At 43.9% G+C, this 26,850-nt stretch overlaps 1 protein-coding gene across 1 annotated transcript in view; it reads right to left on the bottom strand.

The window, feature by feature from the left end:
* Positions 1-1,038: 1,038 nt before the first annotated feature.
* Positions 1,039-26,850, bottom strand: part of LOC115476553 (phospholipase A2 inhibitor and Ly6/PLAUR domain-containing protein-like) — a 44,057-nt gene continuing 18,245 nt past the window's right edge. Inside the window, exons 2-5 of the mRNA XM_030212980.1 lie at positions 26,476-26,592; positions 26,115-26,267; positions 14,677-14,823; positions 1,039-1,390 (exon numbers count right to left, since the gene is read on the bottom strand). Coding sequence (XP_030068840.1) covers positions 1,272-1,390; positions 14,677-14,823; positions 26,115-26,267; positions 26,476-26,592 — 536 coding nt within the window. The 3' untranslated portion in view covers positions 1,039-1,271. The remainder of the gene's footprint in view (positions 1,391-14,676; positions 14,824-26,114; positions 26,268-26,475; positions 26,593-26,850) is intronic.

Here is a 26,850-nt window from a genome sequence, read left to right as displayed (position 1 = left end):
TGGAGAGGGACGAAACAGATGCAGCTGTTGCAAACGCATCAAATGAACAGGCTATTGACATCCCACCTGGTGTTACTGAAGAGGAGTTTCATCACTACGTAGCTGTTGATTACAATCTACAAACAGCTGACGACAGCACTGATGTCCGGATATGCGCCTACACGTAGGCAACGGCTGATGATGAAACAGATGATGAAATGAGCAGCGAGGCACATGCTGACGAAATTCAACAACCTCCTGTAACTTTTGCAAGAGCACTGGAGAGTCAACACCGCGCGGGCCTATCTGGAGGCCACTGGATGTCAGTGCTATGACAGTTTTTACTGTTTGACAGATGTAGTCTATGGAACTCACAGACACAAGAGTGTACAGAGGACTATGACTGATTACTTCAAGTAAACCTAACGTCAGTTAACGGAGACTGTATACTGTACGTATAATAATATAAATCTTGCACTTATCAGTGGTGTGCTAAACCGAAGTTTGTTCCCATAGAAATTGATGGTGCCAAAAACGGGACCAAAGTACGGCATGCAGTTAAACAGAGCATGCGCTTATCCGACATGCACTTAAATGTTGTACATTGTGTATATATCCTAAGACGATTATAAGTTACACCTATAATATATCCTATACTGGTGTCTGGACATGATCCGGCATTGAATATCCGGGCCTAATTTAGCTGGCAAGGGTCAGTGCTTAAAAAAAACACTGACTGCCACCATCTCAGTATTGATTGGCTACATATTATGTTCCTAAAATTTGGAATTTAGTGGAATTCTGAGTATAAATTTAGGGACTAAGCCCTGCATTTTTCAAAGAAGCCAATTTATGAGTTTATGTCTTAAAGTTAAAAACGTAAATCCTCAAAGCTTTTATCTGCTCAGTGTTTACTATAATGCCTGTGTGTTTGGTATGCTTGCATAATGCTATCAATGCATAGTGCAGGCTTACAATCCCCTCGACTAACAAAGAAATAACAAATGAATGACAAGGAGAAAGGATTATAACGAATTCTTTTTTTTTTTCTTAGCATGTTTAATTGACTATTGATTTTAAGGTAATTTTGTACAGATCTTGAGAACTCTTTAGCAGCAAATGTTGTAATTGAAAAAAATTGATCAGACTCCACGAACTGAGGCTTTAACTATTACTGTTTTCGGTTGGGAAGATCATAGTAAACATAGTTTACACTATTCAAAGCAATTACAAAGAGGAGGAAAAGAAGCATCTGATCAAGATATGAAATTGCAGAGATGTTTTCTGTTGTGTTATATACAGGTGAATTTCTTCATTGCAAGCGCCGTCATCCCTTTTGTCGCTGAAAAGCCAATCTCGCAGGATCCAGTTGAAATGCATCCCTGAATGGCCTGTTCTTCAAATTTATCACCTGTTCACAGAGAGAAATTACAGGTCATTTTCACTGCTCATAGCATGTTCAAATGAGATTATTTACCTACATACTGTATTGTCCCATCCTCTTATTTAATTGCATGACCACCATGTGTTCATTGAGCCAGTCATTCAGAAGACTGGGTAATGTGCTTGTTCATCAATCTACTATATACTTTTTTTTGGCCAAGCCAGTGCATACACAATAACTGAAACTGTATGTTACACCTGTTCTTTATGTAACCAATTGTTTATCTACTCTTGATTGACGCTTGCTATGATATATTATTGTAAGCCACATTGAGTCTGCAAATAGATGGGAAAGTGTGGGATACAAATGCAATAAATAAATAAATAAATCAGAGACCATCATTGGTGCATTTTTTTTCCTAGGCATCCCTGGATTTCTGCTTTTCTGCTTTCAATAATCATAGAATATTTAATTACATAGAAACATAGAAACATGATGGCAGATAAAAGCCATATGACCCATCCAGTCTGTCCATCCTCTGTAACCCCTAACTCTTCCTTTTCCTAAGTGATCCCACATGCTTATCCCATGCCTTTTTAAATTTTGGAACAGTTCTTGACTCCACAACCTCCACCAGGAGGCCATTCCATGCCTCCACCACCCTTTCTGTGAAATAGTACTTCCTTAGATTACTGCTAAGTCTAACTTTGTCATATGCCCCCTCATTCCAGAGCTTTTCTTCAGTTGAAAAAGGCTCTCTTCCTGTACATAAATGCCCTTGAGATATTTAAACCTCTCTATCATGTCTTCTCTCTCCCAGAGTATATATGTTGAGGTACATAAGCCTGTCCCTATTATTTTTGCGTTCAAGACCGCTTACTAATTTTGTAGTCGCCCTCTGTACCGACTCCATCCTGTTTATATCTTTCCATAGGTATGGTTTTCAGAACTGCACACAGTACTCCAAATGGGGCCTCACTAGAGACTTATAGAATGGCACTATCACCTCCTTTTTCCTGCTGGTCATGCCTCTCTTTATGCACCCAAGCATCCTTCTGGCTTTGACCATCATTTTTCTACCTGTTTGGAAACTTTAAAGTCATCAGACACAATCACCCCCAAGTCCCGCTCTTCCTTCATACACTGAAGCACTTCACCCCCTACTGTACTGTTCCCTCGAATTCTTGCGATTCAAGTGCATGACCCCGCATTTTTGGGGAATTAAACCTTAGTTGCAAAATATCGGTCCATTCAGCTTTGCTAGGTCCTTCCTCATGTCATTCATACCCTCTAGGGTGTCCACCCTGTTGCAGAGTTTGGTATCATCCTCAAAGAGACAAACCTTTCCAGAGCCGGCCCTAGGACTGATCCCTGTGGTACTCCACTGACGACATCATTTTCTTCAGAGCAAGCTCCATTTACCACTACCCTCTGTCTCCTACCATTCAACCAATTTTTAACCCAATCAGTTACTCTAGGTCCCATACTGAGGGCACTCTATTTATCAATCACCTGAGTGGAACCGTGTCAAAGGCTTTGCTGAGATCCAAGTATACCACATCAAGAGCCCCTCCCACGTCCAACTGTTTGGTCACCCAGTCGAAGAAGACAGTCAGATTTGTCTGACACGACCTCTCACTAGTGAAGCCATGCTGCCTCGGGCATTCCATTTAGTTCAAGAAATCTCACAATCCTCCTCTTTAGAAGCGTTTCCATTAGCTTACTCACCACCGAGGTCAGACTGACAGGTCTGTAATTCCCAACCTCCTCCTTACTTCCACTTTTGTGCAAAGGAACCACATCCGCCCTTCTCCAGTCCACTGGGACCACTCCAGTTTCTAAGGTAACATTGAAGAGGTCCATCAGCGGAGCTGACAGAACTTCTCCGAGTTCCTTAAGCACCCTTGGGTGTATCACATCTGGCCTCATCGCTAAGTCTACTTTTAGTTTGGCTAGCTCCTCATGAACAAAGTCCTCCATAAACAGGTCTTGGTCTACCATCCATCCATCCATCCATCCATCCATCCATCCATCACCTTTAGCCTTTGTTTTCTGCAGCCCTATCCCCGGTCTTTCATTCGTAAACACAGAGCTAAAATAATTGTTAAGTAGTTCAGCTTTATCCTTATCATCTTTCACATATTTTTCTCCCTCAACTTTGAGCCTCACAATGCTGTTATGGCACTTCCTCTTGTCACTTACATATCTGAAAAGGGTCTAATCCCCCAATTTTACCGTATTAGCTATCTTTTCTTCCATTTGCTGCTTCGCTTTCCTGATAGCTTTTCCAGCTTCTCTTCGCTTATTCAGGTATTCTCTCCTCTCTTCATCTTTCTGAATCGTCTTATAACATGTGAAGGCTAGCCTCCTTACCCTTATCTTTTCAGCTACTACATTCGAGTTCCAGAGCTTCCTCTTACTTTTATGTAATTTTCTAACATAAAATTATTTTTTTTTTTAGTTACATTTGTACCCCGCGCTTTCCCACTCATGGCAGGCTCAATGCAGCTTACACAGGGCAATGGAGGGTTAAGTGATTTGCCCAGAGTCACAAGGAGCTGCCTGTGCCTGAAGTGGGAATCAAACTCAGTTCCTCAGGACCAAAGTCCACCACCCTAACCACTAGGCCACTCCTCCACGCCTTTAATATAGCTCCTTTCAGTCTTGTCCATTGCTGTTCCCATCCTGCTAACTGTTCCTTGAGAAATCCCCCCATCTCAGCAAAGTTAGTTCCTTTGAAATCCAGGACCTTCAATCTCGAATGAGCCCTGTCTTCTGTTTTAATATTGAACCACACCATATGATGATCACTAGATGCAAAATGGTCTGCCACCATGACGTCAGAAACGTTCTCTCCATTCGTAAGCACCAGGTCCAGAATAGCTCCATCCTGCTTCGGTTCCATTACCCACTGCTGGAACAATTCATGCTTGAAGACAAAGCAAGTCAATAAGGAAACCCATAAGACACTGGGAACAGAGAACATATGCTCAGAAAGGGCCAGGACTGCCGAGAGATTGGGCTGGGCCCGGGGCAAGGCTGCCCCCGCTCCCCCCCCCCCCAGGCCGCGCTCCGCATTCCCCAGTCTCCACCCACCCACCCCCGGCCCTGTCGACAGTCCCCCTCCGTCCGCCACCAGACGGGGCCCCCTACATTCAAATCACAGCGCCTCACCTCCAAGAGAAAGCGCAGCAGCGGCAAATCGCCTCCTTTCGGGCCTTCCCTCCCTGTGTCCCGCCCTCGTGGAAGTTACATCAGACGAAGGCGGGACACAGGGAGGGAAGGCCCAAACGGAGGTGATCTGCTGCTGCTGTGCTTTCACACGGATGTGAGGCGCTGTGATTTGAATGCAGGGGCCCTGGCCTGGTGGCGGATGGTCAACGGAGCCGAGGGCAGGTGGGTGAGACCGGGTCTGCGGTGCTGGGCCCCCCTTGGAGGCCCAGGCCTGTGGAATTTTGTCCCCTCTGCGCCTCCCTTCTTGGCGGTCCTGGAAAGGGCCAATTACAGAAAACTATAGGAACTTGTAGTTCACAGCACAGCAGTACTTAATATATACAGTCTAGCATAGGCACCCCGTATAAGAGGCTTGTGGAGGCTAAGCCTCCCCAGTCAGGTGGGGCGCAGGGGGAGCAGTCGCTCCTCCAAAAATCTTTAAAAGAGATGGCGCCTAAGTGCCAAATGCTGACCGGCGGTCTCTGCCTCCTCCCCCCTCCCATGCGAGTCTTGCACCTCCCCCCTGCTCTCACCCATCCGCATTCTTCCTCCGACGCTGCGCTGTGGATTCACAGAGCCAGCCTTAATCTGCCTGCGTCGGAAGTTGCATTAGAGGAGGCGGAGCGCGTCTGAGGGAGAGTCTCCACTCAGGCAGATTAAGGCTGCCTATGTGAATCGCCGGCGTCGGAGGGAGAACGCCTCAGGCTTTAAAAATGAGTGGATGGGTGAGAGCTGGCGAAACGGAAGAGACAGGACCCTGGGGGGGGGGGGGGGAGTGGAGCGAAAGCTACGAACGGATGGATGGCTGGCTGGTTGGGGGAGGGGAGAGGAGAGTCGCTGGTGGGCAGGGAGGGCAGGGGGAGAGGTATTCCTTCAGGTATTTTAAGGGTTCCTGACCTACTGTAGCTGCTGTACTGCTCTAACCCTGTCCACTACAGTATTAACATCATGTACCAGTACAGATGTTGCAGAGGAAAAGTAGGCAGGTCCTGTTAAAGGAGGATGTCAAAGGGATATGCTCGTTAGTATGCAGGTACTGTCTCTTCATGTTCAAGTGTACAGCGCTGCGTACATCTAATAGCACTATAGAAATGATAAGTAGTAGTAGTAGTAGTAGGTCAGGGGAAAGGAGAGTTGCTGGATATGGGTGTATGGAGGGGAGGAGGGTTGCTGGAGATGGGTGGATGGAGGGGAGGGGAGGGTTTCTGGGTGGATGGAGGGGAGGGCAGGGGAGAGAAGGGTTGCTGGACATGGGTGGGTGGATGGAGAGGATGATTGCTAGACATGTATGGAGGAGAGGGAAGGGAGAGAGAAGACATGCTGGACATGGATGGAGGGGGAGGGAGGAGTGAGGAAGCAGATGAGATGAGGGAAAAGGAAGAGAGTAGAAAAACTGCACATGGATGAAGAAAATAGGCAGAAGCTGGATCCACTGGACAGTCAAGTCTGCGGAGGACCCAGCTTTTACTTACGGATGTAGGACAAGAAATGAAGAAGAAAGGCAGAAAGTAAAGAAATAAATGGAAAGGAAGCCCTGAAAACGGAGTTAAGAGGACAGATAGCAGCAGAATCGGATACTGGGCCAGCATGATCAGAAAAACAAAGTCACCAGACAACAAAGGTAGAAAAGATCATTTTATTTTCATTATAGTGTTTGGAATATGTCCACTTTGAGAATCAGGTGCTCAACATTAAAAGTTTATATTTATTTAATTATTTATGGCATTTTATCCCACATTAAACATGAATTAGGGTGTTTTGTGGCTGTACATGAGAATTGTGATATTATGATCCCTTGTTTCATATTGTTGTCGGCCCGCATTTTCCATATGAGTGGTATATTGGTGTATTAGGTTCTGCCCAGTGTAATATTTATGGTACAGTAAGGTTCTGAGTGTGTTTTTGCACAAAGTTGTGCATAGTGTTTTGCAGTTGAGCGATTGTGGTTAGTATATGCTTAGATCAACCACTTTATTCTTTGACATATGATACATATCTAATATCTGAATTTAATAAAAGGTATTAATTGTGACTTTTATTTTTATTTATTTATTTTTTCTGTGTGTTATCAGACAATTATGGATTTAAGCTCCACCCATGGCCCCACCCCTAACCCCACCCCCTTTAGCCTCCCCAAACAGTTGGGCCACCGACCGCCTATGCAGTCTAGGCTACTCACATCTAACATGGGGCAGCGCAATCAGGGCTGGATTAAAACAATATTGAACCATAGGTAAACATGCATTTATGGGCCCCCTTCTACCATGGAGCCTCATATTTTATTTTATCACTTCCTCCCCAGTCACATTTCAGCACTTGTGCAAACTTAGCTCTGCCTTTGAGCACCCTATGCACTATATCTGTGTTGGTACTGTTATAAGATTATTGTCTCTGTTGAGTATGAAGCAAAGGTAGAAATAAAGCATTACAAGGTCAGGTTAGTAGCCATGGTTAAGGCAAAGTATCCTGTCCCCCAGCCCACCCTCTTAAATATTCATTCATAGTCTTACCCCCAACATTTCACCTCTCCTGAAGTAGCAGAGAAAAGTGCAGAGCCTACTGAAGCTGTGGGTGTGTCAGTGCTAATACTTTGTTAATGAGCATTGGGATTAGGCAAATTATGTTTTTTTTCTAATATTTATTTATTGATTATAATACAGTATTACAAAATGTGGGAGGGGAAAACAATAAAGGTAGGAAGGGGAAAACCACTGTAATGAAGGAGAAGTTACAAATGTAAGTGTAATACAATATTAACGCAGAAACATATGGGCAGAAGATGCAAATAAATGAGAGGATGGGCACATAACAACCAGGAGGAAAGAGGATATTGATGAAAATCAATGATGAGAGGCAGAAGAGCAGTATGATTGACCAGTTTTTATAGAAAACAGGTAAAGATCCTTTTTTCCTTGCTAAAATTTCGTCAAATTTCCTAAACTGGCAAACATAGCCCCACAATTCATAAAAAGATATATTGACATTATTTTTCCAGTGAAGAACAATCACATAAATGGCAAATGCAATCAGCAGGTTAAATAGTTTAGCATTATCAAGAGAGACGGAAATGCCAGGAGAAGAGAAGTGTAGGATAATGATTTTGTATATGAGGTTATCTTGAATAGAAAAAACAGATTTAATTCTATCCCATACTTGCTCCCAGTATAAGACTAAGTTTGAAAAGTAGAAAAGCATGTGGGAAAGTGAACCATTGTCCTTTTGGCATGACCAACATAAGTTTGACAAACTCTCAGACATTTTAGCAAGTTTCTCAGGAGTTCTGTAGGCATTATGCAAATTGAAGAAAGAGGACTGTAAAATTCATTCTCATGCTGCATTATGGGACATGTAGCACTGGTATCAATGAGTAAAATCAGGGACTTCAAACAACATACTGAGATAGTATGTAAATTCAAAAACGACTGGCCAAAAAATCTCATTCCTGAAGCTAGGTAACTTGGCAGTTCTGGAGCAGTGGGCTGAGAACCAGGAAAGATGGGCAACTCTTTTTCACCCTACATTGCTTCAATTGTCGTGGGTAAACTGCTCCAAGAGTGAGATTTCTAGGCAATCCCTCGGATTCTACATAGCGCGACCGCTTCGTGCATAGTGGCTAACTGGCTATATGTTCAATATAGCTGGCTATCCGTGAATACTCAAGTGCTAGCCAGCTAAATTTAGAGGGCAAATCAGACCGCATAAATAGCAGTCCTATCTTTGCCTGCTATTAACTTAACCTGCTATCGCTGAATATTCATATAACTGGTCAAGTTAGAGCTGGCTAATAAAACCCCAGATATTTAATGCCAGTCACCAGAAACAGCCTCGCACTGAATGTCCAGATTCAGCGCTGGCAGCAGCACTGCCCGCTGCTCAATGAATATCGGCCTCTGTGTCTTTCAGGGAGGGGCTACTTCCTGGGGAGCTGAGCATTCCTGAAAAGCAGACTTTTGGAGCATATGTGTGATTTGAAGTACTGCAAACCTAAAAGCTAAGCTCTTCTGAATGTATATATTTCCAGAATTTATGTGTGATTTCGTTTATAGATCCTAAATTGCTCTCTTACCTGTGATTCTCTTTCATTCTGCTTTGGTGAACTGGGTGGGGGGAACAAAGCAGTCAGAAAGGGGGGGGGGTGAGGAAATGGGACCATAAAGGTAGGGATATTGGACTGATGAGTCGGAAGTTATGTGGGTGTTGGCCAATTTTCAGTGTCTGAACCCATATAGTTAGGCTACTAAAGACAGAGCAGCCTTTTGTACAGTACTATCTGGCTGCTTAGCTATGTGGGCACTGGCATCAAAAATGACCTGGTCCCGCATGAGAGCAGGCTCCTTGGTGGCTCCATCTCCAGATCGTCCCTCCACTTTCCAGTTTTCCCATGGGCAATTAGAGCCAAGTACTTGATGTCCCCTCATTTCATCAAATTAGATTGAATGAATATCGGTCATCTATTTTTTATATTGAAGATGCTAAACAGTGGAATTTGTTACCTTTTGAGTTATGTAGTATCACTTCACTTCTTCAATCTCGTAAACATTTGAAATCATTCCTTTTTATTCAATCTTTTCTGATAGTTAGTGATGATTGTTTTAATATGTTGAAGGCTACTGACTGACTTCTTTTTGCTATGTAAGGGTCCATTTGTCATATTGAATGTGTTTATGTTTTGAGGAAGAGCTTATTTGCCGTATTGAATGTCTGCATGTTTTTATTATTATTATTATTATTATTATGTATTTAACATTGTGATCTACCTAGAGTTGTAGAATTGTGTGGAATAGAAATTTTCTAAATGAATAAGTAAATTAATTAATTAAGTGGCACTGCTTGGCTAAGGGGATCTGTTAGAATGCTGCGGTAGAGCTACCTCGGCATTGTTGTATGCCAAATTGGGACTACTGCCGGGCTACTGCAGGATCCTGGCAGTAGTTCCCACCATCAGCACATGCCATTTTTGGTGCACTGGGTTAGCATGGCAGCCCTTACCGTTACCTAAATAGGTGGCAGTAAGGGCTCCCCCCAGAAAAGGCCATGCGGCAAGTGGCTCACTTATAAGTCTTTTACCTGCTGCGGTAGGGAGCCTCAGTGCGCATCAAATCCACGCACCAATGATACCTCAAGCCCCCTTTTACTGCAACTGAGTAAAAGGAGCCCTAAGTGCTGCTGAACATCAGTGGCCAATCCATCCATCAGGATTTGACTCTCCTGACCAGTTACACTCTTTTGAATATCAGGCCCATCATTTGTATATTGGAAGTAAAAGTTGTGCTCTTGTTGTTTTTAGGAACAGCCTGATCAGTGTGTCAAGATCTTTTAAGACTTAATATCTGTAAAGCCTTAATGTCTTGAAGTATAACCTCAGCACACCAGCACACACCTGAAGCCTCTTTATTTTCTGAAATTTCCTTTATTGAATTAATATAGATAGTTTACTCACAGTCTGATGTTCAGAAGTATTGCCCCAGGGCAACAGAGACTCCGTAATTGTGAGAGCTGTATCAGTGGTTGGAGATAGAAATCTGAAAAAAGGCAGCTCTATTGCAGAGGTGGGAAAATAGTTAAAACAGATGCAAGTAGTTCAGAGCTGGGTGGCTGGAATATGAAATATCTTATTAGAAAGAATTAACTAGGTAAAAAGCAAGTTCATTACAAGGGGTTTTAGCAGGACAAGTGCTGTCTGAAGCAAGATAGAGAAGGCCTCATGGAGCAGGAGAGGCAACGAAAGGGCTCACACAGGCTCAGAGAGGAGGAGGTAAAGGGACCAATTGGGACAGAGCCTACCATCAGGTAGCAGGGGTGGTCCTAGAGGGCAGCCCTCGATTGGAGGGAAAGGCCATACTCAGCTGACCTCTCAGGATAGAGATAGTAAGTATGACCAGGAAATGATAGCAAGTAGACAAAAGAGCTAAGTTTGGCTGAGAAAGAGTTGAAGTCTTTGCAGGAGAATAGACCACTAGTAACAGATTTATACAGGCAAGCAGAGGTGACTGCATTACATGTGAGACTACATTACACACAATGCATTGTTCATATATCTTTGCACTGAGGACTGTAGCAGTAAAAATCCTTAGAAGTGAGAATAACACTAAAGGCATTAAACACATTTTAAGGTCACACTCCAGCTGATTTTTGAAAGAGATCGCTGACCATCTTCCGACACAAATCGGGAGAGGGTCGGCGATCTCCTGGAGTCGGCCAAATCGGTATAATCGAAAGCCGATTTTGGCCGGCTCCAACTGCTTTCCGTTGCGGGGCCGGCGAAAATTCAAGGGGGCATGTCGGAACAGTAGCGAAGGCAGGACGGGGGCAGGATGGGGGCGGTACGGGGGTGTGCGTTGAGATGGCCGGCTTCGCCCGATAATGGAAAAAAGAAAGCCAGCCTTGACGAAAATTTGGTCCACTTTATTTGGACCCTTATTTTTCAGGTCCAAGTCCCAAAAAAGTGCCCCAACTGACCAGATGACCACCGGAGGGAATCGGGGATCACCTCCCCTGACTCCTCCAGTGGTCACTAACTCCCTCCCACCCTCAAAAATACAACTTGAAAAACTTTTTTTGCCAGCCTCTATGCCAGCCTTAAATGTCATACTCAGGTCCATCGCAGCAGTATACAGGTCCCTGGAGCAGTTGTGGTGGGTGCAGTGGACTTCAGGCAGGCGGACCCAGACCCATCTCCCCCCTACCTGGTACACTTGTGATGGAAAATGGGAGCCCCTCAATACCCACCCGAAATCCACTGTACCCACATGTAGGTGCCCCCCTTCACCCCTTATGGCTATGGTAGTGTTGTATAGTTGTGAGTTTTTTTTTTGGGGGGGGGGGGGTTGGGGGGCTCAGCACCCAAGGTAAGGGAGCTATTTTTATTTTTACTTTTTAGCAGTGCCCCCTAGGGTGCCCAGTTGGTGTCCTGGCATGTGAGGGGGACCAGTGCACTACGAATCCTGGCCCCTCCCATGACCAAATGCCTTGGATTTGCCAGATTTGAGATTGCCAACTTCGGTTTCCATTATGGGCAAAAACCGATGCCGGCCATCTCAAACCCGGCCATCTCTGACATTTGGGCGGCCCCAACCATATTATTGAAAAAAAAGATGGCCGGCCATCTTTTTCGAAAATACGGTTGGCTCCGCCCACTTGTGCAGCTGGCCCCGGAGATGGCCAGCCATGGAGATGGCCGGCGCCATTCGATTATGCCCTTCACTATAAACTAGTGCAAGGCTGTTGGAGGACAGAGCACAGTGTTCTGAATTAGGAGACAACCCACTTCTCATCTACATCCCCCTCTCTCTCCACTGGTACAAATGAGAGCCATTAGGAGATAACCCCTCTCACCCCCACCCCCTATCTCTCTGCTGGTACAGATGAGAGCTATGCTGCTCCACCTACAATGTAGGTAACAAAAGCATGGGTAAAGGTGCTCTCACAATGGTCATTATTAGCAGACCCCCGCTTATGAGTTTTAAAATGACTTGTTTTGGGAGCAGGTGGAGGGTGGAGTGAGTTGGCTTGAATTCTTTTGTTATTGTTCTTAGTTTTGTGGTCTTTATTTCATTGTGTGTTTAATGAAGGTACTGTTCATGCTCTTGTTTAACTGTTGAGCTTTTTGTAACCAGTGGAAGAATTTTTTTATTTATTTAGTACCTGGCATCTGGGAGCTGAGGAAGGCTCTGGGACGCATGCGCAGTAGTGTCAATGGAGACCTGCACTGATACTGGCAAGTTTAAAAATACTGAAAATATATTTTTAAAAGGAATTGCATGTAATTAAATGATAGAACTCAGGATCTGGGAGTTTGAATTGGCTGGCCATAAGGTTATATTTGCTTAGATGCTATGCAGATTAGTCCATTTTTGGAATGTTCCAGTTTAGGTATTTGGGGGTCATTTTAAGTGAAAATGTTTAGAGGGTAAACGTCAAGGCATGGCTCTGATCTGACTCATATGGTTTAAATCCACAAACAAGGGTTTAAGGTATTATTTTTGATGAGAAATGTAAAATGGAATCTCTGTATGGAAATATGGTCTCAAATAGAGCTCTCTGATTGGATGAACTGCTCTTGTTAGGGTTTTGCTTGGTGACAGTTGGAAGAGAGCAACAGAAGATTTCCATGAGAGAAGACCTGCTTAAGTGTGTCTGTGTGTGAGAGGTCTGTGAGGAAGGAATAGCTGACAAACATTGAGAGTAATAATAAAAGACTGACTGGGAATATACTGATTGGGAGTACTAAAGGTATAAGAGGTTTGTACTGTGAGTTAAGCAGTTTTGATTTAGTTCTTTAAAAAGGAAAGCTGCTGCTTCATAGGCTTTAATTGGGATATTGGTATTATTTAAGCTGAAAGATAGTTGGAATCCTATTTAAAGATATTTTATTCTGCCCAGTAGAAAAACATTGGATGTAGAAGGGTAAAAGTAAAGGCTTAACTGAAATAGAACCTCTTAGAGCTGAATGAATTCAGTTTGACTGTGTGTGTGTGAATGACATGGTCAGTGATGGACTACAATTTCAGCAACTGCTCTTTCCTAGTCAGGGAAAAGAAGTAAATGTGTATTATGTCAAGTTAGGAAATCAGACTCAGAGACTTTATTTTATTTTGCTTATTTTAGAATACAGTTTAGGTTCCTGTTGCAGGCAGGCTAATATTAGAGTACATACACTGCAGGGAGGCAAAATCTCTCCTTTTATTTCTTAAGGTTTAGGTTTAGGAAGAAGACCAAAGTAAAGTCAACCAAGAAAGAAGAATTGATCCCAAGGTCAAGAAAGCAGGAATCCAGCTAAGTACTACAGGAAAAATAAGGATAACTGGACTCTGGACAGAGAGAGAGAGAGACACTTTGCATTGGCACTGCTTTACATACTTATCTTAAGTGACTGAGAATCTGAGGAAAGAAAAAAATCTAAAATAGTTATATTAGGAAAATTTATGCAAAATGTGTCAGTAGTTGGGTAATACTTATTTGTGATTAGAAATAATTCTGTTTATTCTTACTGAAAAGAAAAATAGTTTAGAGTGTGATAACTGGATCAAGTAGGATACTGAAACATTGATAACATTTATACTATTTAACTTTTACTAATGGTTATAAATTAACACGTGCAATATAATCCTTAATTTGCACTAAAATAAATAATATATTTATTCTTTACTAAAGTGTGTGGTTTTGAATTTGATGTAAATCAAATTGATTCTATTCATAGAAATTAATGCTTATTTTAAATGCATTCATTCAGTAACATCTTTCTCAGGATGATGTTTGTTTATGTTCACTTTGCCTTTTTGTGAGCTACACACAGTAAACCTCGGCTCACACGACTACAAACTAGAAGGATAATTGAACTGTGTGAGGTTCACAAGCAGGGCGGGTGACATTTTACTTATTATTATTTAAATATAAATAATTTTTTTTTAAAAAGGCTTGTTTCTCTGGCATTCAGGAGGGAGTTGGTTTGACGGCAGGATGATATGGCTGGTTCTTGGTAGGTACATCCCCCACTCCAGTATCTTCATAAGGCCCAATATTGACACTTACACCTGATAGCCATGATATTCAGCAGCACTGACCAGACAATATCACTAAATATCACTACAGACCACCATAGGTGGAGTCTGTAGTTATCTTAATACTGGCACCGAACTTCACTGCTATCCTAATAATACAGGCACTGACCACTGAATCCAGATGTACCAGGCATTAGTCACTAGCCAAGTATCATTTAAAAAAATACTAACAGATTCATTTATATCTTTTCATTTATATATTTTTTCATTATTCACCATAATATTTATATCAATAGAAAATAAAATGATCAAGGACCCACCATGGCATGGGGGCATCATTTTATGGGTGTTTGCCCCATAAATCTTACCAATCTTATATGTTGCCAATCTGACAAAACTTAGTTGCACAAAACGATATATTTCTATCACCACAGCAAATGGATGCATATCACACTATTTTCCAAACCTGCACTTGGGCAGATAAACTTCTTTAAAAAGTGAAGAGCAAAATTCTATTAATTTCTCATATTCTAAGTGCAAGGACTACAGGGATCGCGTGACCATTTCATCAGACCACAACCTGAAATATGCACTATGTACCTGGCATCCTCACGTTACCAACAGAATTAAAACATTGTTCTTCATTCCCAACACACTTGATGGTTTTAGTTGAGGTGCATTCAGAAGACCCAATAATATAGCAGGTTGGACACTCAAAGCCATTCTCAGTGGTGTTTATGGGTGGCACTAAGAATGAATAAAGGAACAAATTTCAGCAGATTAATGTGTTCTAGTACAATGTTTCCCTTCAATTGAGTACCCCCACATTCTGATCAGCTCTGGCAGATGTACATTCCAAAAACTGACATTCTTTATTCACAAAATAGAAAACAAAGGTTTTGATATTCAAAGCGATTTAGCCTGCCACAAATGGCTCCTAGTTGATTAAATTGCCTACTTGGAGCTAACTAGTCATTTTCAGTGGCACTTAACCGGTTAGTACTGCTGAAAATGACCGGTTAGCACTTAAAGCAAAACAGTGGGATTGGACAAACAGGGAGCCTCAGCAGCAGAAAACAGGTATTTAAATGGGCAAGTTTGACTTTAATATGTACCCTTTGCTTATGTGTCGCATACACCTTTGGGGTATACATGGTAACATAGTAACATATAGTAACATAGTAACATAGTAGATGATGGCAGAAAAAGACATGCACGGTCCATGCAGTCTGCCCAACAAGATAACCTCATATGTGTTACTTTTTGTGTATACCTTACCTTGATTTGTATCTGTCTTTTTCAGGGCACAGACCGTATAAGTCTGCCCAGCACTATCCCTGCCTCCCAACCACCAGTCCCACCTCCCACCACCAGCTCTGGCACAGACTGTATAAGTCTGCTCAGCACTATCCCCGCCTCCCTACCACCAGCCCCGCCTCCCACCACCAGCTCTGGCACAGACTGTATAAGTCTGCTCAGCACTATCCCCGCCTCCCTATCACCAGCCCCGCCTCCCACCACCAGCTCTGCCACCCAATTTCGGCTAAGCTCCTGAGGATCCCTTCCTTCTGAACAGGATTCCTTTATGTTTATCCCACGCATGTTTGAATTCCGTTACCGTTTTCATCTCCACCACCTCCCACAGGAGGGCATTCCAAGTATCCACCACTCTCTCCGTGAAAAAATACTTCCTGACATTTTTCCTGAGTCTGCCCCCTTCAATCTCCTTTCATGTCCTCTCGTTCTACCTCCTTCCCATCTCCGGAAAAGGTTCGTTTGCGGATTTATACCTTTCAAGTATTTGAACGTCTGTATCATATCACCCCTGTTTCTCCTTTCCTCCAGGGTATACATGTTCAGGTCCGCAAGTCTCTCCTCATACGTCTTGTAACGTAAATCTCATACCATTCTCGTAGCTTTTCTCTGCACCACTTCTATTTTTTTTACATCCTTCGCAAGATACGGCCTCCAAAACTGAACACAATACTCCAGGTGGGGCCTCACCAGCGACTTATACAGGGGCATCAACACCCCCTTTCTTCTGCTGGTCACACCTCTCTCTATACAGCCTAACAACCTTCTAGCTACGGCCACCGCCTTGTCACACTGTTTCGTCGCCTTCAAATCCTCAGATACTATCACCCCAAGATCCCTCTCCCCGTCTGTACCTATCAAACTCTCACCACCTAACACATACATCTCCCATGGATTTCTATTCCCTAAGTGCATCACTTTGCATTTCTTCACATTGAATTTTAATTGCCAAACCTTAGACCATTCTTCTAGCTTCCTCAGATCCTTTTTCATGTTTTCCACTCCCTCCCGGGACCTCTGTTCTTGGATAAAGTAATGACCATCGTAAGTTTCATAAAGTGAAGGCCTAAACCCTAATTAGATGTAAGACTTTACTGAGTTCCAGTTTATGTTCTAAATCTTTTTCTTAAAGTTCAGTGTTTTATAAGCACATATAGCATGTAGTAATATTATTGAACAAAACATTCATTTTGAATTCCTTATGTCAGGACTCAATAAATCCTGAGGCTAGTTTGAAGTTTCTACACTGAACAGCTGAAGCATTCAGAAAGCCTAATCATGGTTTGGGGTAGAAAGCCTTCTGTTGTCTCTTCAACAGTTGAAGGCTGCTAGTAGAGGGAAATAGGTGGAAGGCTTCCAAGCCCGTTAGCTGTCCCGAAGTGAGGGTTAGGAAACAGAGCAAGACAAAATAGGTAGGTGGTGGGGAATTGGGGGGGGGGGGGGAGCTGTATAAGATCAGAACAGTGCCAATATTCAGCCACTATGGTCAGCAATCTGTGCACTGGCTGGTCTAGGCTGGCCTCTGGAGGTTATCTGGGTGCCTGCCGATGTTCAGATCAATACCTAGATAAATACCCAGATAAAATTAGGACAGCCTTTTTGCTGCCCTACCTTTATCTGTGTACTTACCTGGTTAGCAGTCTGAAAATGGCCCCTAAACTGAGTAAATGCTGGCTCTGCTCTTGCTCTACCCTGGCCTGCCCTCATACACAGGGGTAATTCAATAACATAGTAACATAGAAAATGACGGCAGATAAAGATCTGTACGGTCCATCAAAATAGGTGCTAACACTTACACACTTGTTAGGTGCTGAAATTTTATGTGTACTTTAATGCAGATATATGCCAGTATTCATTCTGTTAGAGTTCTGTGGCAGATCATTGCAGCTGTGCAGGTTGTGCCATGTCTGGGTAAATGAAGCTGACATTTCAGCCAATGAACTGGGGCTTTCTTCAGAGTGGTGTGAAGTCTGCAGGGTTGTTTTTATATAATTGTCCCTGAAACCTGATTGGCTGGGGTTTGAAGCGGGCAATTTAATTGGAGTATTTTGATTTTGGAAGGTGGGAAGATTGGTTAATACAATTTAAATTCTGAAAAGTAGGAACAAGTTCCTGGAGGAAAAGTCCATAGTCTGCTATTAAGACAGACATGGAGAAGCTACTGCTTGCCCTTGGATTGGTAGCATGGAATGTTGCTACTATTTAGATTTCATAAGAACATAAGAATAGCCATACTGGGTTAGACCAATGGTCCATCTAGCCCAGTATGGCTATTCTTATGTAATTCTTGGTGGGGAAATTGGTTGGGAAAGTCTGTTGGTCACAATTTTAACTTTTGGTTAGGAAATGATGTGAGAAAATGTGTTGTAACATTTTCAGTCTCTGGAAGGGGAGAGAATTGGCAATAGTCTTTTTTTGTGCTAAGCTTCCTATGACACAGTGAGCCCTTTGTCTCCATTTAAGTTGAGTGGATGTTTTTCTAGGTCTCTTTCATTCTTTTTGAATATCAAAGATCTTTTTCAAAGATCTATGTGTCATAAAATCTATCTGTATGGCCAATTTCTTTCATATAAAGGGCTACAGGACTTATGTTGAAGAGAAATATCTTCCTCCCTCTCCCAAAGTATTATCAACAAAGTTTCCCTCCCTTCAGAAACTGAAAATATTCCAACAAATTTTACTGCCTCATTTTCTAGCCAAAATTTAAACTTGACTATGAAATATTCTTCCCTCAATTTTCCCACCAAAAATGTCCCACCTCCCAGATTTTAAACTGTATCAATGAGTCTTTCCACCTTCTAGAATCAAAACTGCTTCAAAAAAACTGCCCACCTCAAACTCCAGCACAATCAGGTTTTAGGACACACTACATAAAGAAAACCTTGCCGATATCCCACCACCTTGAAGAAAGCCACAATGTGATGGCTTTAATGTCACTTTCACTTACCTGGACATGGCACAACCCAGACAACCACAGAAGCATTCCAATAGTCCATTTAAATGGTATGATATATATATATATATATATATATATATATATATATATAGTGATGAAGTCACATCCAGGATAGTTGGGTTAAGGCAGTGTCAGTTTGAAATACAAGTCCCAGAAGGCATTGCAACCAAGGATCCAGGGGAAGACATGGGTGTAAGCTGGCAGGATGTGTAGATTGGCTGCCACTAGGGGGAAAGAGAGTTAGGAAACCCTGTGTGCAAGAGCTCATCATTAGTCTAATGCTTATCTCAGCTGGTATGGGTGTGGGGGAAGCTAATGGAAGGAGAATGATTGGTTGTGAGAGCAGAAGCCAGGGATTGATTAGGCAGGTGGGAAGGAGTCCCAGGAGAGAGAAGCAGTTGCAGGCTGAAAACCCTTGGGTAAGAGAGGTCCCTAAAGTACTGAAGCAGGCTGAAATCCCTTGGGTGTGAGGAAGTCCCAAAAGTATTTGCAGGCTGAAAATCCTTGGGTAAGGGAAGTCCCTAAAGTATTGAATTTACCAGTGAAGCTGATGCAGGGTGAAATCCTTTGGGTATGAGGAGTCCCTAAAGTATTGAACTCTCCTGAAGGTAAAGAGAGTAGAAGGTAGAAACTGCTGCTTTGTGATTTAACTGTGATGATGAATTGAATGAGCTGCTTCTATTTGGAATTGAATTACTGTTTATTGTGCACTGGATAAGGGGCCCAGACTGGAGCTGACTGTGAGCCTGTATTGAATCCTGGTATGTGCTGATAGCCTACTGCTTAAAGGGGACTATTTGCCACACACTTTCAGGTGGCTTACATGTGCTTAAGATTGAAGGTGTATGCTGCTGTTGGAACTGTGTCAGGTCTACTAGAAACCTGCATGGAATAAAGTCCTTAAGATTGAAGTTGCTGGTGGACATTTATTTCTTGACTGTACCGGGAGCCCGCATATATAAGCATATAGTTACAATAGTGTGTATTTGCAAGGAGGGCATACAAAGGTGCATGACCTGGACAGGGTGCACACTTGCACATGCGCCTTACAGATTACTATGAGGTATGTGCATATCTCTGACATTTAAGCACAGGCATTTACACTACCTCTATGGCTGGCATACATGCTCATACAAGATATACATGTGTATATACATAGTTAAGCTCAGGGGCAATCCAAGGCAAGGTTCCGCAAGAGGCAGGGTTGAGATGCCGCCCCCACCCCCACCCCCCCGCTGCCATCATTGGCCTGTTCTCTACTGCGACCGCCTCTGATGAAACAGGATGTTACATCAGAGAGGCGGGGCATAGTAAAGAGAAGAGGCAGGTGCTGTCACCGGCTTTTGGAACATGAAGAAAGAAGGTAAACTCGGGGAACAGGGTGGTGGAAAGAGGGGGAGATGTTGTTACATGAAGAGTGTCGCCCCTGGTTAAGCTAGTTTTCTATAAAGGAAAGTAGTCGCCTCCATTCACCTAATCCTAGACACCTTTTTATAGAATTGCCCTTCAACTGGATAGTCCTACAATATCTCCCCACATTGTCAGCAGTACTATGGGGTTATGTGCTGCTGAAAATTTGGGAATCACCTGGTCGGCCGGAGAGAGCTGAGCAGAGAAGTATCTCCTATCTAATTTCTTGTTACTGCAGTGAAGACACCAAGAAAATCAGCTGCACTAGTATTTAAATTTCAAAGAGCACGTATGATAAAATAAGGAAAATGGTATAAAAAAGCTAAAAGGAACAGAGATTAATGGGGTTATTTTCAAACCAGAAAAATATGCAAAAAGCGGCACAAAGTGGCACATGGACATTTTCCAAATTGCTATTTTTGAAACCCATTTTTAGATGGTTTTCTATGCACATCTAGCTCAATGGCCATTTTCAAAACAAAAAGTTGGACATTTTTCTTGTTTGAAAATGGCCATATTCACTACTGCATTTTTGAACATCTTCCACAATACCATTTTGTGCACAAAAATGGGATCTTATAAAATTTTTGTATATTCTCAAAAGTCAAAGGCGTGATGTATATAGCCTTCCATACCCACCCATACCAATTTCAGCATCTTCTCTTCCCCTCCCTATTCACACCATGGTCTCCCTCAATCCTGCTGTCAGCTGCCATAAGAAAAAAGACCAATATTCAGTGTGTGTTAACTGGCTGGGAAAGGCTGCTGACAAGTTACTTGTGTCTCAGAGGATAACCAGTCATTTTCAGCTACATTTAACTGGTTATCGCAGCTGAAAATGTCTGTTTAGCACCTAAAATAAAACCAGCGATGATGGGGGCATTCTGGAGTTGTGACTGGTTAAGTCCAGATATTTGGAACTCAACCAGTTAGACTTGGTGGCCAAATAAGGCCACATAAAAAGCAGGCCTATCTTTGCCCACTAAGCCATGGCCAGTTAAGTCTGAATATCGACTTAACCGGTCAACTGCTAGCAGGTGTTGAACACCCAGGCATTCAATGCAGGTTGCTGAAAATAGCCTGGCATTTAATATCCAGGTTGAACCTTTTCCTGGAACTTCTATGATACATTTCCTTTTGAGCAGAGGGCAAGACCTGGCAGCATGTCTGAGCGTGCACCTGTACAAAAAGTCCCATAATGGTGTTGAGACTGCTGTGCAGCACCAGGACAAGGTATGAATGAAAGCAACAGCAAGGGGAAGGGAGGGGTAACACTGTGCTTGTGGATGCTGCTAGTGGGATCGGGGGAGACCTCTGGGGGGACAGGGAGGGAAAAAGGACATGCTGGAACTAGCATGGGAGGGTAGGGAAGGGGTGGCACAGGGCAACGTATATGAGAGTCAACTCATGAATATAGAAATTAAGGCAAAGCAGAGGAAGCAAGGGGGAGATGCCAGAACATGGACCGTGGGAGGAGGGCATCTCAGACTTGCCTCAGGCGGCATCTTGCCTTAGGTTGCCTCTGAGCTTAACCAGGTATATACATATGTATGTCTTAAGTGTGAGCATGTATGTCAGCCATACAAGTGATGTAAATGCTTGTGCCTAAATGTCAGAGATATGCCTGTAACTTATAGTATTCTGTAAGGTACATGTGCAAGGTAAAATTACATTTTACCTGATAATTTTCTTTCCTTTAGTCACAGCAGATGAATCTAGGAACTTGTGGTTATATCCGTCTACCAGAACTTGTGGTTATATCCGTCTACCAGCAGGTGGAGATAGAAAAACTGAAGGCAGTGATCTGAAAAAAAGTCAAGGATGATCAGGTGCCCACAGACTGAAATAATAAGCAGCAAGTCAGAACACATGGCGGTCAAGAACGGGAGGGATCCTGGATTCATCTCCTGCAACTAAAGGAAAGAAAATTATCAGGTAAGACATAATTTTACCTTCCTTAGTACCAGCAGCAAATGAATCCAGGAACTGGTGGGATGTACCAAAGCACTTCCTATGTAGGGTGGGAAGCCGCCACCCCTCGGAATAGCACTGCTGCTCCAAAACACGCATATGTCTACTTTGTAGTTGTTATGATTCTGCTAAACAGACAGGAGATTGGTTGGAACCCACAATGCTAATAGGCAGGGGAATGGCTAGAACTTGCCTCTCATTGGCCTGTCAGGATTTGAGCTGACATCTGTAGCTGCAGACCTCAGAAGCCAAGACCTACTTAAGCCTACCTTTCTCTGCAACCCTTGCTTTAGTGTTGATTGCTCACGTGAAGCCTGCTTGTGCTAGGGCACTTGTGTTTACATAGGAGTTTTGCTTTTCTCCTCGTTGCTTGTTGATTTTGTGTGTGTGTGTGCTGGGTATTCCCAGCATGAGCCTGATTGCCTCACTTCACTACACCTGGTCTGTACTCTGCTTCTCTAGTGTTATGCTGTCTGAGGTAAGCTTGTGCCTTGTATCATTCTTGTTTGATTAGTTCCCTCTCTCTCTGTGTTCCCTTTGTTGTGCTAAGCTTAGGCTCTGCTCCCTGTGGGTGTGCCTCCACTTGGCAGTCCCCCTCTCCTTGTATTTGCTTCCGTTTGTTTATTTAGTTTCCTTTTGTTTGCTGAGTCTGTCTTCAGATTCCGGTGAGCTTTGCTCCTTATCTGATCTGTGTGTGTTAAGGCAGCTTTCTCTGTTTGCTTACTCTCCCATTTACCTTGAGTGCTGTGTGGCGTAGCCTTGTATATTTCTATAAGCAGTTCCCTTTACCCTTGTGTGTTGTGGGGTCAGCCTTGTGCATTCTTGTGTTTGGATTCCCTTTACCTTGAGTGCTGAGTGGCACAGCCTTGTTTATTCCTATAAGTAGTTCCCTTTATCTCTGTGTGATGTGGGGCCAGCTTTGTGTATTCTTATAGCTAGTTTTCCTTTACCTTTCTGTGCTGTATGGTACAGCCTAGAGTGTTCCCTTGAGGGGCTTCCTGTATCCTCGCGTGCCCTGTGGCACAGCCTTGTGTATTCCTTTAGAGGCTCCTGTCTCTTGCCCTTTCCCTTGTGTCTCTAACCAGCGCTGTGTGTGCTGCTTGTGCTCCAGTCCCTTCGGGGACCCTTCGTTGTTCTTTCTCCCTTCCCAGTGTATGAGTGGGTTCCTGTTCGGCCGTGAGGCCCGCACGCTTGGACTCTGTATGTGTGGATTCCAGATAGAGCATTCAGGTGGGCTTCACGGCCTATCTCCCATTTTCTGGTGGTGCTTGTTGGTTGTTGTGCGTGTGTGGGGCTTGGTGACTGCGGTGGTGCATAGGGCCTGTTCGGTCTACCCTAGGCCTTGGCCAAAACCCTATACTAGGCCTCGCCTGGGATCAAGGGCTCACGCCCAGATTAACAGTAGTGTTTCAAAAATGTATGGTGGGCTACCCAGGTAGCATGCAAAACAGCTGGTGGGGCTCAACTATCCAAAATGTAAGCCAACACAATGGCTTCCTTAAGCCAGTGAACAATAGTTGCCTTAGAGCCAGCGAGTCCTAGAGAGCTCGGCAGCGACCTCAAACGATCACTTGAGCGAAGCCTCCAGACATCTATCCTGCATGTCCTTCAAACCTACTCCACCCTCCACAGGAAGAGTAGTCTTCTTGGTGAATGCAGTCACCAGGATATCTACCTTAAGGAGCAAAAATTGCTCCACCCTGTCTGTGCCCACTGGATATAGCCAAGCCATGGCTTTCACTATGTTTAAGCCCCCATCTGGATCCGACCACTGTGCAGAGATCATGAATGGCCTCATACACTGGGAGTGCTCTAGATGGTCTCCAAGTGCTCATCATCTTATGATAGTCCACAACTGACACTGACGCTTCAGGGTCAAAAATATTTAAAGCCTTAACGCATTAGAAATCAGAGACTGAAATTCCTCACTATGAAAGAGACTCACCGCCGTGGGGTTATCTGGTTCCTCCTGGAGGAACTCACCCTCCTCAACATCTTCCAGCTCCACATGATGCAATGAAACCTCAGAAGTGGCCACCAAGGAGGGGGAAGAGGTCACAGGTACCAAGGACCTCACCTCCGATGAGGAGGACATCTGCCTCCATTTAAGGGCTTGATCTTCCCCAGGGCCATCAGAATCGGAGCCGGGAGATGCTGATGCAGGGCACATTTTAAAACATAAACCTTGTGCATATGCAGCACAAACTCTGGAGAGAAAAACTCTTCTGAGTCTCTAGTCCCTGCTGCTCCCCCCAGCACAGGCCCCAAAGGCCTCCCGAAAACCCCCTCTGGGGCAGTCACCTTAGGATCCAGAGGGGAAACGTCCGTCCGCCTGACAGCCACAGAAAGCGACACAGAGCCCGAAACCGCATCAAAGGCAGTTTACAAAATAGTCTGAGCGCGATGTGCATTTTCACGGGAAACCACGGCTTCCACCACCAAGAAGGCAATGTCCCCCCAGCCAGTTTCAGGACACTCCGCGCTTCAGAAACTGGCAGCCGAATGACGTTTGCCACATTATGAACAACATTTAGCTGTCTCGTCTGCCAATTCCACGCCACCTAGGAGGATGAAGAAAGAATCAGCTCTCACGAAAGGAAGGGTAGCACCTCCCAGCAAGACCAGACCACACCAGCTCCCAGATCCAAGGCTGATGTTCAGGTGCTGTGCACAGAGCTCTTTGCTGTAGTGTTTGTCACATTTTTTTTTCACTTGTGAGGAAAGAATCTTTAGCCACAGACAACCAAGCCAGACACTGGGAGAAGGGGGATATCGAGGTGAGGCAGGAACCCAAAAAACCAAGTATGCCCCCAAAGAAGGCACCCTCGGCCAACCACCCTGTCTCAACTGGCCACACCATCCAGGAGAACCCCCAGCAATGTCGAATCCAGGAGCTGATGAGAAGCCGTTCACCATCTGATGCAGTTCGAGATATACAAACTTATGGCGGGGCGGACCCTCTGGTATCACTGCCTTCAGTTTGACTATCTCTATCTCCACCTGCTAGTAGATGGATATAACCCACCAGTTCCTAGATTCATCTGCTGCTGGTGCTAAGGAAGTTTGCACCCTGCCCAGGTCATGCCCCTTTGCATGCCCACCTTGCAAATATACCTAGATTGACCAATAGGCAAGTAAATATGGTAGGTCATGCCTAAAACTACATGCAATGCAACTCAGTACATACTAGTAGAAGAGGTGTGCACAGAGGTGGAGTTTAGGTAGAGCATGATTAGGATTTCAGTTTATGCATGCATTTCATAAAATATGCATATATGCACAAAAAGCATGTGCTAATATTTACATCTCTCTTGAGAAGGCATGTTGCCACTTTGAATGTAGGTGTTATTGTTGCTGGATTTTCACAAATAGTTTATAAATTCATATAGGCGCTTTTGTGTTTTTATAACATAGTGAAAAAAATAATCATCCTCTTCCTAGTTAAACCTAGACACACTGTTATAAAACTACCTTTAAACCCATGGATTCTAAATGGCACCAAAGTTTTGGTTACCGACCCATATGTGCGCCCAACTAAATTGACTAATAAGCCAATTAGTGTCAATAATTGGGTGCTAATTGGCACTAATTTGGGCACACATCTTACTACACACTATTCTATAAAAATGTGCGCCTAAACCTAAATCCCGTAGTGCACAACCCAAAAAGGGGTGTGGCCATGGGAGATGCATGGGCGGGTAGGGGGTGGTTCCTTAAATTTACATGTATTGTTATCAAATCCTGGGGATGTGGGTTGAGAGGATACTGGGTTGATACTATTTATCCAATGAGAGCCAACAGTGTTATTATTATTATTTTGCACTGCTGTGTTTTCTTGGTGCCTACCAGTTACATTCTAAGACAGAAAACCAGTGGCATACTGAGGGCGGGGTGGTGGGGGTGGTCTGCCCCAGGTGCACGCTGCAGGGAGGGGGTACAGGGAGCAGCCATGCGGCTGTCGGCTCCGCCGGTTCCCTGCTCCCTTTGATATTATTTCCTGTTCTGGGGCAGAGGGAGCAGGGAATTGGCGGAGCTGACAGCCACGTGGCTTCTCCCAGCACCCCAGGAGGTAAGAGCAATGTACCCGAAGGGGGTGTTTGGAGGTGATGCAACGGGGGGACACTGCACCAGGGGGAGGATGCTGCACCCGGGAGGGGGGACACTGCATCCGGGGGGGGAGGGAGTGCACAGCGTCCATCCACCCTGGGGGGCAGCTGACCAAGGAACACCATTGGAGAAGCCCGAATATAAGGAGTGGTAAACTGTCCCTAGACATCACGGGTTTTCCTCTGGTAGAGGACTGTAAACAAGATACCCAGCAAGAATCATAATATCCTCTGATCTGGAGTATCCTGCACCATGTGATAGACAGAGACAGAGCTCCTACCTGTGACTGTTCCACTGTTACAGTTGTCTTCATTGCAACACTCAGTGTATAAAACAAAGCTGAATGTATCACTATGGGCATACAAAGCTTTTTTACAGATCCTGGGGTCATATTTACCACACCCCTTGAAACACGCCAGATGACCTTCATTTCCTACAGGAACAAGAAAATACTTGTTAAGAGTTACAGTTGCCAAAACTCAGATTGATGAACAGAGGTCAGCATTTCATCTTTGGGGATCTTTAGTTCAGTGTATAATATTTACATTTTGCACAATTATTTTCTAGGCAGACCTGGAGCCCTATCAGTAATGGAACAGCCTCCGACCCCACCAGCCTCTCTTGGAAAGCATAGGACTCACCCTTTGTGGCATTTTCTATATGTGTAAGACACATTTCTCCCTCATTGCACTCAGCAGAAAGACCCGAGCATGAATCACCCTCAATGTTCAAGCAATGATCACAAGTCAGACAGAGTCCTGAGGAAAAGGAGAAACCATGTTTATATACACTATTGAATTTCTATCACCCTCAACTCTCTTCCTCCTTTCTCTACATGTCTTCTATAGCTCTACGTCTCCTCTTTTCACCCATCTTTCTTTTTCTACTCCTCTATTCTTTCTCATTCATCCTATTCTTCCTCCTTGTCCCTATTCCTTGTTTTCTGTAACCCTGTATCCCTCCTTTCTACAGTGGTGGAAATAAGTATTTGATCCCTTGCTGATTTTGTAAGTTTG

Source organism: Microcaecilia unicolor, chromosome 8 (genome assembly GCF_901765095.1).
Source record: "Microcaecilia unicolor chromosome 8, aMicUni1.1, whole genome shotgun sequence".
Classification (NCBI taxonomy): Eukaryota; Metazoa; Chordata; class Amphibia; order Gymnophiona; family Siphonopidae; genus Microcaecilia; species Microcaecilia unicolor.
Note: the sequence above shows the minus strand (reverse complement) of the source record. Positions and strands in the feature narration are given on the sequence as shown.